At 46.1% G+C, this 14878-nt stretch overlaps 1 protein-coding gene across 13 annotated transcripts in view; it reads left to right on the forward strand.

Moving 5' to 3' along the window:
* The first annotated feature begins 548 nt into the window (after positions 1 to 548).
* The window catches only part of KAI2 (alpha/beta-Hydrolases superfamily protein), a 38496-nt gene continuing 24166 nt past the window's right edge, over positions 549 to 14878 (forward strand). For 12 of the 13 annotated variants that reach the window (XR_016267092.1, XR_016267093.1, XR_016267097.1 and 9 more), the window contains exon 1: positions 549 to 1142. Coding sequence is in view for 5 of the 13 variants with exons in the window: in XM_089459943.1 (XP_089316069.1) it covers positions 778 to 1142 (365 nt within the window). In the remaining 8 variants the exon portion in view is untranslated. The remainder of the gene's footprint in view (positions 1143 to 14878) is intronic. The other variant, XM_089459939.1, reaches the window with a different exon arrangement.

A 14878-nucleotide genomic window follows, 5' to 3' on the forward strand; every position in this document is an offset into this window, starting at 1 on the left:
CATACAAAATGTAGATAGCAGAAACATATGGATTTTACTGTTGTTATGTAATTATTTAATATAAAACAAAATCTAAAAAACATAAAATATACCATAGTCAATTTTAATAAATAATAGCAACAACTCTAATATATCTGGCAGGAGTGATGACCCTGCTCCCTTACGGACCACCAGCGGGTTATTTCAGGTGGCGTGGTTTTCCTATCTATCTGTGATGAGTCAAACTGAGATTCGCGGATAGCAGCCAGAGATGGCTGTCCTCACTGTTGGTTTTGACACCTGAGTTGATAGGTTTTTCCACCTAGGTGAAAAAACAACTCTAATAAATAATCACATCAATTACAGTACAATTTTAATAAATAAATAATCGCATAAATTATAGTAACCACAGCCTAAGGTGTCACACTCAAAGCAGAAGCTCATAGTATAGCGTGACAAGAATAACAGAGGAATCCAAAACTGAAAAATAGAACCAATGATGTAACGACACGTGTGAGGAAGTATGATTGAGTTCTCTCAATTTTTTATTTGTATGGAATCCGCAAAGAAAACTGATTTGCTCGCTAATATTGAGATCCTGTCCCGAGGTGGGAGCAGGTGATGATTCAACCTGTCGTCTATCTTTGTTCTCTGCGTGGCCATGTAGCAGTCAGTCATCTTCGCCATGAGGTCGTTCAGCCCATAATATCTCACAGGTTCGAGAAAGATAAGCCTTCCCTGCACTTCAATCTTGATGGTGGTTGTCTATAGTTTTGGGACCTGCATCTAAAGGAAAAAATGTATTTAACAAATGCTCACAATGTTCATGTACTGGGATCCGGCCATGAGCTCATTGTATTGGCTCATGGATTTGGCACAGACCAGTCTGTGTGGAAGCACGTGGTTCCAATTCTTGAAGGCAGATACAGGCTCATCATGTTTGACAACATGGGTGCAGGGACGACCAATCCGGAGTTCTTTGATTTTGAGCGATATTCGACTCTTTATGGCTATGCTTATGATCTTCTCGCCATTCTTGAAGAGCTTCAAGTGGATTCCTGCATCTTCGTGGGGCATTCGGTCTCTGGACTGGTTGGCATGTTGGCTTCCATTGAAAGACCGGATCTATTTTCCAAGATAATCACAATTTCAGCATCTCCCAGGTATGTGTGTTGCTTCTTCTTGGAAGGTTTTCAGAGCTTTATTGATAGGCTTGCTTCTGGGATTCGTGTTGGTTTTCTTTTCTGTGATAGCGGTTTCTCAAATTTTGGGAGGTTTTAGTTGGAATTTTATTTATCTGCATCCAGAGAAGCGAGGTGCTCTGTAGCCAGGGTGGCATTGGTGTCCATTAACACTTTGTGTCTGAACTGTTGCATTGAATCTAGAAGAAGCATTGGGTTCTTTGAATATGGACAATAGCATGAACCCATCCAAATCAGGGTTTGCTATCCCCCTCTTACATATCTCAAGTTCAACCCATGTATATGAATTTCAAATATGGAACCACAATTTTCGCAAAAGGTATGTACCAGACCCGGGATCAGATAGGTCTGTGCTAGAGGTGTTGTTATATTAGCCACTGTAATTTTGGTGATTGTGTATCAGACCCGGGATTATATGGGTTTGTGCTAGAGGTGTTTGCTATATTAGCCTATGGCTCTATGCCCTCTTTGTTGGTTTCAGGGAAATGGTGGACAATATCCTTATTTGAAGGGTCTAAGATGCGTTCTTTTGGTGAGACAGAATGGATGCGGGGATGCCTTCAGTGAAGTTGAGATTAATGGCAGATGATTATCTCAATTTTTGAATGTGGGTGGCTTTGGGTATTGTGTTCTTGGTTACATACACGACTTAGAATGTTCTTTTACTAATTTATTTGCCTTTTCCTTTCCTTGCATTAAGTGGGATCTAAGCGGGATTGATTAGTGGGCAGTCATAGTCAAGACAAGAAATTGTTAGTAGTGTAATGCCCTAGATGGGTGCTCTATTCTGCTAAAAATAAAGAGGGTTAAGATAGGATAAGATGGCTAGAATCATTAATGCTATCTTGAAATTTAGAATGAGGAATATTATACCGGTTAGGGAATTATGAAATAAAGAATCAGAACCGACATATGGCAAGGAACGAAAGCCAATGTTAAGAAGGAGATGCAAGCATTTGCAATTATTGAGATGCCAATTTTAAATGAAGTCATTTTGCATATGTTGGATTGGTCGGGTCACCTGGTTGATTTTGATGTGGTATGGGCCGAAAACAAATAATCTGGTCAGTGGGGGAGCTGAGTCAGCATATGACTTGGCTTGATTCAAAGGAGGTAAAGTATGCCTTCATTGAGTCTGTGTCATTCATGTTAAGTGGCTAACAAGATTCTACATACCACACAAATGATCAAAAAATAGAAAAAAACATAAGTTCACTTACCCCATAATAAACAAAGCTCACCTCATTTTACACTCACAGCTTGCATTTGGGGAGTTTGGCTGCAGTTAAACCAAGACTGAGCCAGGGTACCTAAGAAATAGACCAATGATTATCTTCATGGCTGAGTATTTACTATTTAGATCAGACATTGATGAGTTTTGGTCTATGGAGGCCTTTTAGAGCGTCAATGTATTCCATTATGTCTTCGTCTCTCAGAGACTCAAATTATAGTATGTTATTTTATGCATCTAGCTGTGATTTGCCTATTTTCACCCCTGAATTCAGTGGAAACAAACAAACTTCCATATTTGGTTCCTAATTGTTTGTTGTTCAATTGTTGTGCATGAATTTATATATCTTTTCAAAATTAAATTTCGAATATATTATGTATTTTTCTAAGTTGCACGAAACGGGGAAATGGGTATGAGTTTCCGAAATGGGAAGCGATACGAAACGTGACCTCCCCAAATTTTGGAAACGGGGAAACGCGAATATATATATATATATATATGTGCAATCATAAAGCATAAATGATACATCATAATTTATTACACTTAAACATTAAGATTTAATTTACATCACATTTACTCATGAATGATCACATAATGAAAATAAAAATATCGGAATATCCAAAAGCAACCTTTATTATATATCCAAATCTCAAAATCGGCCTTTATTTATATTAATATATGAGGTTGCAAGTACAATAAAGACTATAAGGCTGCAAGAGAGAGATCCAAATCAGGATTTTCTGCATCCACATCCCATTCTTTAGAAGGACCACTGTTGTATTGGGAGTCTCCTCCTACATAGTCGAACGACCTTAGTGCTCTTGATTTACACGTTTCATACCCTAGTACCCTACATGATCTTGATTATTGGGAGTTTCCCCTGCATAGAGGGCTTGGTTCTCTTGATTAAATACAAGTTCCATACCCTAGTACATGATAAAATCCAATGGAAACATTGCAATCCCTCCAATCCTGAAATCCTGAAAAACAAATAAGTCTGTTGGATTTTGAATGAGATCTAAAATTCTACTTTCTCCATATGAAACCCAATGAGGGCGAAACCACTCTCAAACACCCTGAGTCATTTTATGGTAATGTTAAAAATTTAAGTAAAAGTGATATTCTCCTTTATTTTTCATTTTCATCCTTTTACTTTAAGAATTTAACATTACCATGAATTGCATATCCCTCAAACTTCTTGATGAACTGCATATCAACACTAGGGCAAAAATTCACTTTTATAACTTTAGACACGCATCTAGAAGCAACAAGAAGTCACTAACATACCCTAAAAGTAAATTAAAAAACAAATTAAAAAAAAAATTAAAAAAACACAAGTTAATGAGGAAACGTGGGTCGTACGGCCTTGAAACGCGTTTCTGGCCGTACTGGCCACGTTTCCATTTCGGGAAACGTGGCAGTACGGCCAGAAACGCGTTTCACGGCCGTACCAAACGCGTTTCCGCGTTTCGTACCCGTTTCCGTACGGAAACGGACCTCTATACCACGTTTCCTGCAACATAGGTATTTTTTAAATTTTCTGAGTTTTGTGACCAAGTATTAGTTGCAGGGTTCATTGAGTTTCATCTTATTCCAAGTGGTGCAACTTTGATGCAGCGAGACACTTGTCATACCATCGAATTCCTTGTCAGAATGCATTGAGGATTCTTTATTTGAGAAATTAGCTGTATAATTTGAGGATTGGTTAAGATGCTTTGGCTACAAATCACATCACCAAACTTAAGTTTAAGGGATTAGGTGATTGCAGTAGGGGATAAGATTGAAAATGGGAATTTTATTGCTGTTGCAACTATTATGTTACCTCAAAATGTTTGTTACAAGCCCAAGATATCATCCAAAGTTGAAGTGTTAATGTTTGATAAACTGGAGGGTTACCTTTTTCTTTTTACGATGAAAAAAGAAAATAGTATCTATAATAATAGGAATTTTGAGGATATGTTTGTAGCAGCGTAGAAAATAAAATGAAAACAAAAACTTGACCAACAAGGAGACAAAAGTGAGAGGAAAAACCTAGAAAATTATTTGCCGCTGAAAATCAGGAATAATTAATCAAGTAAAAAAAAACACTCCAAGGTGTACTTGCTCACTGATCGAGTCTCAACATCATAGGTCCATTGCATAGCTTTATTCATCATGCTAGTGTCATTTTTACAATATCCCTGTAGGGTTGCAAAATCTGAGGACTGAATGAAGAAAGAGAGAAGGAAAGGAGCTTAGAAGCCCTGTGAAATCTGGAACTCTGTAATGTTGATTTGTGTAGCTTGGAAGGTACTCCAAGCCCTAGGGTTAAGGGTTTGGAGGGCAAAGCACCACAAGGGTCACTTGTGGGCTTGGAACCCAAGGATGAGGTTATGCACCCAATCATGTTTGGGCCAATTTCGGGAGCACATTTCTACATGTGATGGCATGAGATGATATAGGGCGGAAAGGAGAATCCAACGCTGCGAGAATCGTCGAATCCCAAGTTGTGGAAGTGGAGAAATAAATTTTTGAAGTTGACAATTAATTATTGGTTTTCAAGTCATGTAGGCTTGATGTAATTTTCATCTATTCGTTGGAGCTCCTTTTTAGGCTATAAAAAGAGGGTGATGGCATGTTGTTTTAATCATCCAAGTGTGCAACATTTCTCCAAGAAAGAGAACTCGGTGGAGAGGGATAACTCTAGCCTAGTGTAGCCGCAACGCAGGAAGTTACAGGACAACGAGGGTTTGGGTGACTGTTTTAGGGCCAAGACAAGATCCGAGGTGTTGTTCTCAAGTGCGGAAGAGGGAGGCAGCTAGGACGAGTACAAGAGGAGCAAAACGCTACTGTTTGGGATTGTTTGGGCACCATCCTTGGAAGCCGAGGCTACAAAACAACTGTTGTGCTAGGTCGCAGGCCATAACACACAACTAGGGACTGCGTGAGGGTTGTCAAGGGTGGACAATGCCCTAAGGAGTCAGCGTGGCAAGTGAGGAGGCCTGCCAAGGTGGACCGCATGTTGGGTAGCGGAGGCCCCGCGTAACGGTTTTGGGACCCAAAGTCCACAATTTTGGGAAAAAGTATGGTAAAGACTCCGCGAAGTGCGCAGAGCGCGAATTGTAATGAGTCAAGTCAAAGGGTTGTTTGCCCGAGAATAATGTAAAATAATAGGAAGTGAGTCGGCTTGCCCATGGTCCGCAGACCATGGGAATGTATAAATAGAGCAAGGCTCTATGGCTAGAAGTCAGTTTTTGAGAAGTTTTTGTTTTGGATCTTGGTGTTATGGGTTTGTGAAGACAATATTATCTGCGTTTGTAAGTTCGAGTCAAGGGTGTTGGTAGATAGATAGAGGCTCTGCAGTTGTGTGCGTAGAGGCCTGGTAGAGTCCGCAGCTGTGTGCGCGGACCCCTGCAGCTGAGTGCGCAGGGTGGATCTGGTTGTATTGACGAAAGATTTTAATAAAGATAAGTGGTTTTTGAAGTATCGCAGATCTATTGTGTTTTGGTTTATGCATCTGTTATATGAGTTTATATCTTTTTATAATTGCGTGCACTGGGTTTTATTGTTAAATGTTTGCTTAAAGACTGTAACAAGAAGATCAGATCTATAATAATTTCGTTAATAAGAAATTACACCCACGCGGATCTACGCGGAAGCCCGATAAGAGTACCGAGTGGTGCGAGGCCACAGAACGGTTCACAACCCCTCCAAACCACATCAAGACATCCCAAGGGTGCGGAAACTTGGTTCCAACACCCTCCCCTGCTACCTCGGGTGAGACCTCAGTTCGCGCTCTGCGGGCTGTTGCCGAAAGGGCCAGTAGTTGCGAGATTTGTTTGGCTAATCATTCTTCCGAACCTGAGTTAGGGCCCAATAAGCCAACAAATGGTTCCGTTGCCAGGATCGGGATTTGCCTGAGCGATGTTTCATGTCGGAACATTGGAACCCTACAAAGAAAGAGCTTGAAGATTGGTTGGATCAGAAGCTTCACGAGTTCGTGGTACAGGAAAACAAAAATCCGCGGATATCTGAGGAAAGGTGGCTGGATTGCTACATATACATAGAAATCCACGAGATCTTCTTCGCGTCTTTCTCGACAGAGCTGTATGAGTGGATCGCGAGGCTAGTTGACAGTTAGGGAAGGTGCAGACTGGATCAACCCATCGTGTGGACTCCAGAGTTGGTGCGTAGGCTGGAAGCATCTAAAGACAAAATCGCACGGGCAGTAGATCACTGGTTGGATCGAATAATAGGAGGGTTTATAACCGAGTTTGCGATAGACACAACTGTGAGTTACAGCGAGGCAGAAAGGCGCTTTCTCCAAGGACCGCGGGGTAAGTACATCAAATCGTTGAATACTTGGATTAAAATGCTGTTATGTGAAAAACGGGTTATGCGCATCCATTGATGTCTGGGGTAACAAGGAGCAGAAGAGGCTACCGAGGGATCGAAGGATTAGAAAACAGTGCTCTGATTTCACTCTCGCGAGAGAGTGAGGAGGAGTTCGCAGGGTTCTCTCCGAGAAGCGCAATCCGATTAATAAAGTAGCGCATTCCACTAATATCATCGCCATCCATGACATCACTACTTCACCCACATCCAACCTATCTTCACCTACCCCACCGCTGCCACCACTGAGGGTAGGGATGGCAGGTGCGATCAAGTTGCCGGTACTTAGAGGCGTAGGAAATGAGGAACCAGATCAGTTCTGGTTCGTGGTAAAGGCTGTATGGGAAGCCCAAGGTGTAACAGATGAGAACATCAAAAAGGCTTCTCTGGTTAGCGCACTGCAGGACTGCGCGTTGACGTGGTATATAAAGTACTCTAGCGATCACCCGAATGCGGGAATAGTGGCGATTCAGGACGCGTTGAACAAAGAATTTAGCTGACCAAAATCGGAAACGCAGTCGATCATCGGGTTCAAGGAGATTGCGATGATGCCTGGTGAAACCCCGTGGGATCTGGATCAGAGATTGAAAAGTACAATTCGCGAGGCCAACATGATGCTAATGGATCTAGATCAGCGATTGAAAAGTACAATCCGCGAGGCCAACTGCGCGTGGTTTGTGGCGTCATTGACACCACATCTGAGGATGGCGCTATCACAGCAAAAGATCTCAACCCAAGCTGAAGCATTGGAGACAGCGATGAGGTTGCATGAAACTCCAATACAGGATCTGGGGTTGGGAGTTCAACAAATCCATGCGCAACTACAAAACCTGTGCTTAGAAATGCAAAGTTTGAAGCAAGAAAGGGCACCCCGACCGGAGGTGCGTACAGAAGTAGGATGCATCAAATGCAAAGGTCAAGGTCACGAAAAAGACCACTGCCCCGTATTCACGAACTATCTGGCGGGAGGGGGGCTGATGCCATTAAGGCTGGAGGTACAAGCAGGGCCAAGTGCGGCGCCTGCCCTATGGTGCGCGATTTGTCAAGTAGGAGGAAAGCACGCAACAGACAACTGCCACCTGTTGCAGAAGTATACCCAGACTCCGCAGCAGCTGTATTGCAACTTTTGTAGGTCAGTGGGTCACGATGAGCGAACTTGTCGAAGCTACGAGCTAATGATGGAGAGGACCCTAGCCTATCGAATGCAGACTGAGGCGCGGGGTTTTGACCCAGCCGCAGGGCCCCGCGGGGGATTCCAAGGATGCGGATGAGGAAGAGGAATGGGGCCTGGACGGGGCCGCGGACAGTTGATCTGTTATAATTGCGGCGGGCCGAGGCATTACGCTCGCGACTGTACTAACCCTACGAGAATATCTTGTCCATACTGTGAGTAGTTTGACCATGAAATGGTAGACTGTCCGACGCTAATTGCCCAGATGCGCGAAAAGGGGGTATTGCAGCCCACTCCAACTCAAAATGTCCAAATGATGAAGTCGGAACCGCGCGAAGAGGACCCCAGCATAAACATGGTACTAAGGAGCGACGCAACTACAGGGGGAGATGTGCGGAAACAGCTTGGAGAAGATGGGAAGGGTCGTGATGCCCCTACAAGGGAACCTGACTTTGAGATGGAACAGGTGAAGAAGACGTCTAAGGAAGCTCAGAAGAGCTTCACGGAAGTCTCTACTCTAGGTAGAAGGGATCCAATTGAGCTGGGAATGGATCCCTCTATGCTTACCACCTTTTTAGAGACATGTATGAAGTTTTTGCACGACAATAGAGCCGTTAAAGGACTGCAAGAGCTGATCACTAAGTGCGCAGGGTCAGGGGAGCTGCGCGTAGTCCGGAAACTAGGAAAACATGCTCTGCGCACCGGACGGGAGATGCGAATGATGACACAAATCGATGAATACGAGATGGACCAGGTCATTCTGGATTTAGGGTCGGATGCGAATGTGTTGCCTAAGCAAACGTGGGAATGCATGGGTAGGCCCGCACTACAGTGGTCTCCTATTCAACTACAGATGGCCAACCAGCAAAAGATCTTACCGATGGGACGACTGCAAGGGGTGACAGTGGACATTGAAGGCGTAAGTACACAGACCGACTTCGAGGTAATAGAAATTGTTGATGACAGTAATCCATACCCTGCATTGCTAGGAATAGATTGGGTCATCAACTTAAAAAAACGGAAAATGACATTCGAAAAAAAGTCACTCCGGGTAATAGTTCCGCTAGACCCAGCTGAAGGAGCGCGCTACACTGAACCGGTGCGCAACGAGGACAGTGACGATGAACTGGACTGCATCTACCAGATAACAGCGCAAGACCAGGATCGGGTGAATCCCACAGTGGACGGGAGAATCTCATGGGAGCGCGATAGTTCCTGCACCTCGGATTCAGATGAGGAGATTGAACGATGGCAGAACCGATTGCATGAAGTCACAACACTCAACTGTAACATGATGATTAGATCGCTACGACGCGTGACAACCGAGGTACGACAACAGCCAGCGGACAATGGCGCAACAAAGGAGGAGGATTTTGTCAACCTTTGCGGAACTTCAATCATAAGGCTGAAGCCGCAGGGGGTGACGGAAGAGGCACCGCGCACGGCAATCACACCAGGGTGGTGTGCACAAAGGAAGATGAGGTGGAATGAGCGCGGAGGTAGAAGGCGGTTCCGGGTACAGATTGGAGGATGTGTGCGGTGAACGCAGCCAGGGCAGCCACGATGGAGCAGGGAGGCCACCCATCTACAACGGCGGGCACGGGGGTATGTTGCGCAATCATCGACCTAATTGAATTTGCGCGTAACAAGGGTTCGCAAGGCCGATAAGACTGTAAACAGAGCAGGGTATGCCAAGAGAACTCTATCCATGATCGGACGGGAAGTAAAGAGAATTTCCTCGACCACTGCCCCTGCCGTTCGACCTGAACGAACAGACCTGGACGAAGGGATCCGGCGGTTGCAGGAAGCCATTCGGCGTGGTAGCCTAAGACTTCGCGAACTGGAGGAAGTAGGGGCAAGGCTAAGAAGGAAAAGCACGAGGCTAGACGAAGAAATTGACAAAATAAAAATAGGAGGCACACAAACGGGCCGCGCGAACATGCGAAAGAAGGGACCGGACCTGGCCGGCCCTCCTACGATCCTAGCACAAGCCGTGACCCTGCTATCATGGTTGCGACTGCACCCTACTGAACAAGGGAGTACAAACCACAATAAGCTATTCAATTCGAAGGTACGCGAAGGGTGCCCGCAGCCCAGGCTAGCAGGGAAAAGGAAGGCTTGCACGAAAGGTGCGACCACTTGACTATCTGTAGGAGGCCCAGTCTTAGCACTCCACGCAGTTGAAAGAGGGCGTGGGACTATAAAACAAGCTACAGGAAAGTTGCGCAATTCGACCGTGGCGCACAGGGCCAGTAAAAAGCATAGAACACACCCGCGTACCAGGGGCTGCGCTGCCGCGTGGGAGGGATGGAAGGCGACCGTTGCAGTTACTGTTCATGATAAGATGTCCCATTTAAGGGGCGGCGGGCAATTAAGGCATAGGGGTAACCGCCAAAATCGCATTAATGAGCCACGAATAGGGAGAAAGGCCGAATTTGAATTCGAAATCGTATATAACAAACAAGTGAAGGGGCACACAACAAAGCTTGATCATTCGAAGAATAGGACGCCCTGGGTTCAAACCAAGAGGAGCAAGATGAATGAAAAACTGATGAAAGAAAGCCCGTGGTTTCAGGAATTGCCAAAGGAATTACGAGTCATTACTCAGGTCGATAACCCCCACCAAGGATGTTCCACAGAATCCTACACCGCAGGCAGCCGAAATCCCTAAATCACCTAGGACGCCACAGACCAAGAAGGACCCCTAGGTACCAAGACCAGTAAGGATGTCGCCGCGAAATCCGCGATTTAGCAAGCTCACAATGGAAGAAAAGGGCAAAGCTGTTACTATTGAAAGCGACGAGGAGGAAGAGGAACCTCCGACCTATGTTGAAGAAATAGAACCAGACGAAGAAGGCGAAGAAGATATCCAGCCAGTAAGATGACCCAAGTATGTTCCTCCAAGCAAAGGGAAGGCCAAGGTCCCTACAGATCTGGATGACGTTGACAACATACTCATCACCCCGTCCCTCCCTAAAGGGGTTCCGCTCGAAGGAACGGCGACCGGCCGCATCTCGACTATGAAGTTTGAAGACTGGGACCTTGCAGATACCGATAAGTTTCCCCATTTGGCGACCAACGAACTAATGGAGCAAAGCGTGGAGGGAACTGTTACGACACTTCAGCCGAAGGAGTGGTTGCGAAAGGTGGAGGAAGCTGGGTTACTTTGTCTCCTATCCATTCCACATTTTCACCGGCCCCCATCACAATATTGGTCATCCGACAACTGCTCTGTTTGGTACATGATGGATACTTATGGATAGACAAACCCGTTCCCATCACGACCGAACTTATTCACAAGATCTCACAGCTTCCCTGTGAAGGCAGGGACCCCATGGAAATAGTTGCTATGAGTGGTGATGTGACGATGACGGAAACCTTGAAAAAGAAATACAAATTGGAGAAGAAGCAACGAGGGTATGCTATTGACAGTATTTCGAACAAAGGGGTCCGTGCTGCTACCCAGTTGCTGGTAGGAAAAGTGATGCGGAAATGCCGTGCCAACGAGGTCCCAACAATAGTCGTCGCGCTAGCGGAGCAATGCACAGAAGGGGAACGATTCAATTGGGCGCAGTTCCTCTGTGACGAATTCCTAACCAACTGCAGGGAGGCCCAAGAGGAGGGTAAGACCTTCCACTATGCATGGTTGCTGTTATCCATCATGTTGGTTACAAGTGAACTACCCGAAGACAGCCAGTTCCCTTCCTTGGACCAGGATTGGCCAGAAGCCACCAAATATGCGTCGCTCTGGGCGATGAGGGACGCTGCAAGAATTCGGGGCATCAAGATTTTTTGGATACTAATGGAAGCAAACGTCCAACAATGGATCAACCAGCAACCCCGTCTGTCCGACGAGACATATGACAGTGTGAAGAACATTGCCGAGTTTAAGGTAGACATGCACCATGTATACATCCGGGCGCGCAAGGACCTAGACCAGATGTGGTCCACACTTCCCTTCATTGCCATTGACGAGGCTGTCTTTGCGGTATTGGATACCTGGCCACTAGAGTGGCGCGGACCCGATGTGGTGGGGCGCGATGAGACCACTATCCAAAAACAGAAGGCTGAAGCTAAGCGCGTAGCACAACAAAAGAGGAACAACAAGCACACTGCAGAAGTACGGGTGGCCCGGGAGGCAGCGCAGGCTTCTACAGGTAAGGCACCCGCAGAAGGGGTTGCGACGACAAAGGATGAAAGCGGTCCGAAGGTGACCACAGAGCCGGCCACAGATATAGGGACGGAAGGAACGATGCCAACCACCACGGGTTTGCCCTTAAAACGACCGCGGCCAACAGAACGGACGAAGCCGTGGAAGAAGGCCAAGGTGTCTAAATGGGATGGAGAACTTACCACATTGACCGAGGGTGACCTAGGTGACATAGGGGACACAGTTTGCGAAGTCACCTGGGAAGCAATCGACGAGGCCATGTCGGAGCAACAGATTGTGTTGGGGCACGGGCCTCGCAGTCGGGAACCATCGCTACTTGTGGAGTTACAGGTATGTCAGCGACGGAGCAGCTGCTAAAGGCCCAAATGACTAATATTATCACGCTCCCAGCAGGAGTGTTGATAACAAAAAATGCAGCGGACAGAGCTGTGGTGGGCCGGCTTACGGGGCTTGGATTAAATTTGGCTGCCCTCCTACGTGAAAGCTTGTACCAGCTCTAGGACAACGCAACAATGGAGCTCCGCGCCAGGGAAGGACGCGCGGTACAGGTACTCAGCGAGCAGAGAATTAATATAGAACAGTTGAGCCTCCAACGGGACGAAGTAGTCGCACAAAATCGGCAGTTGGAGCAAATTGTAGGGGAGGCATGTTCGCGTGCCCCTGAGCTGGAGATTGCGGCCGAGTTGCCTGTTGGCATACGAATCCACAAGTTGGCTAGTGGGTTCTGTGAAGCAAAGGAGGAGGCTGCGAGGATTCAGTTGGCTCTCAGCTTGCAGATCGCAGAGCTGAAACTCAAAGCACAGCCTTCTACACCACCGGAGGTCACCGAACAACGGAGAGGCATCATTCAATCTGGACGGGAAACAATAGCATGTGCTATGTAGGAGTGCTCTGACGTGTTGGATCAATCACTTATTATGCTCACGTCCCTACAGGAGGATCCAACCTTACAATGGTTGGAAACAGAGGCAAGGGAGCTACAACAAGCCTATGATAATGTCAAGGGGACCGTGCAGATGGTTGCTATTATGCAGCATTTGGCCAAAATGAGGGAGGCTCAGGCTCTTAAGATACAGGCTGACACCGCTCGGCAGAAAGCGGCAGTGATTAAAGAACGGATCCAACCTTGGCTTGATGAGGCGTTTGCGGTTTCCACCACCATCGAGCGAAAGGTGGCCCACATGTAGGCAACATATGCACCTGGACAGGCGACTGAAGTAGATACTGATGCATCGATGGCTCACGTAGAACAAGTACAACAGATGGCGGAAGAATTTGTTGCAAGTGTAAGCGAAGCACAAAAGTTGTTGCATGACCTTCGCGCAAAGATTGCTGCACCAGCCGAGTGACTCGGGACGAGTCACGTTGATTGTGTTGGGGGCCTGTTGGGTAGCAGAGGCCTCGTGTAATAGTTTTGGGACCCAAAGTCCACAATTTTGGGAAAAAGTATGGTAAAGACTCCACGAAGTGCGCGGAGCGCGAATTGTAATGAGTCAAGTCAAAGGGTTGTCCGCCCGAGAATAATGTAAAATAATAGGAAGTGAGTCGGCCTGCCCATGGTTTGCGGACCATGGGAATGTATAAATAGAGCAAGGCTCTATGGCTAGAAGTCAGTTTTTGAGAAGTTTTTGTTTTGGATCTTGGTGTTATGGGTTTGTGAAGACAGTATTATCTGCGTCTGTAAGTCTGAGTCAAGGGTGTTGGTAGATAGATAGAGGCTCTGCAGCTGTGTGCGCAGAGGCCTGGTAGAGTCCGCAGCTGTGTGCGCGGACCCTTGCAGCTGAGTGCGTAGGGTGGATTTGGTTGTATTGACGGAAGATTTTAATAAAGATAAGTGGTTTCTGAAGTATCGCGGATCTATTGTGTTTTGGTTTATGCATCTGTTATATGAGTTTATATCTTTTTATAATTGCGTGCATTGGGTTTTATTGTTAAATGTTTGCTTAAAGACTGTAACAAGAAGATCAGATCTATAATAATTTCGTTAATAAGAAATTACACCCACGCGGATCTACGCGGAAGCCCGATAATAGTACCGAGTGGTGCGAGGCCACAGAACGGTTCGCGACCCCTCCAGACCACATCAAGACATCCCAAGGGTGCGGAAACCTGGTTCCAGCACCCTCCCCTGCTACCTCGGGTGAGACCTCAGTCTGCGCTCCGCGAGCTGTTGCCGAAAGGGCCGGTAGTTGCGGGATTTGTTTGGCTAATCACTCTTCCGAACCTGGGTCAAGGCCCAATAAGCCAACACTGCAACCCTTGGGGGGCTTGTTTGTTGACTGTAAGGTGGATTGAGGGCTGTAGTATGTGCCCTAACCAGGGTTGTCACAAACAACAAGGACAAACATATTACAACTGTGTTTTGGGAGGAATGTTGGGTCAAAGGAGTTGACTAGTTTGGATCGTAATCATTGTAGCCTGTTGATGTCGTGTGGAGGGTCTTCCAAGGAGGTGAAGAGTCTTCCTAGGAGCAGAATCAACAGTGATTGGATTAGGTGCCATTGATCTGATTGGAGGGTAGTGTGTTGGCTACCCAAAGTAGCCCTAGAGCAACATACAAGAAGGACATTTGTTGATGCGTGATTGGGTGAAGTTTGCAACCTAATGAGTAGCTCTTTGATGGACAAAAGAGGCTACTAGAAGGCAGATTACTGCTCGGGAATTAGGCCTACCTAGAGAGCAGATTTATGAGCACACGTACATGCAACAAAAGTGACATGCAACATTGTTAGGTGGCAGCCCTCCTAGAGTCT

The sequence above is a fragment of the Pinus tabuliformis genome, chromosome 7 (assembly GCF_031772625.1).
Source record: "Pinus tabuliformis cultivar Carrire ecotype Pingquan chromosome 7, CPIR1, whole genome shotgun sequence".
Classification (NCBI taxonomy): domain Eukaryota; kingdom Viridiplantae; phylum Streptophyta; class Pinopsida; order Pinales; family Pinaceae; genus Pinus; species Pinus tabuliformis.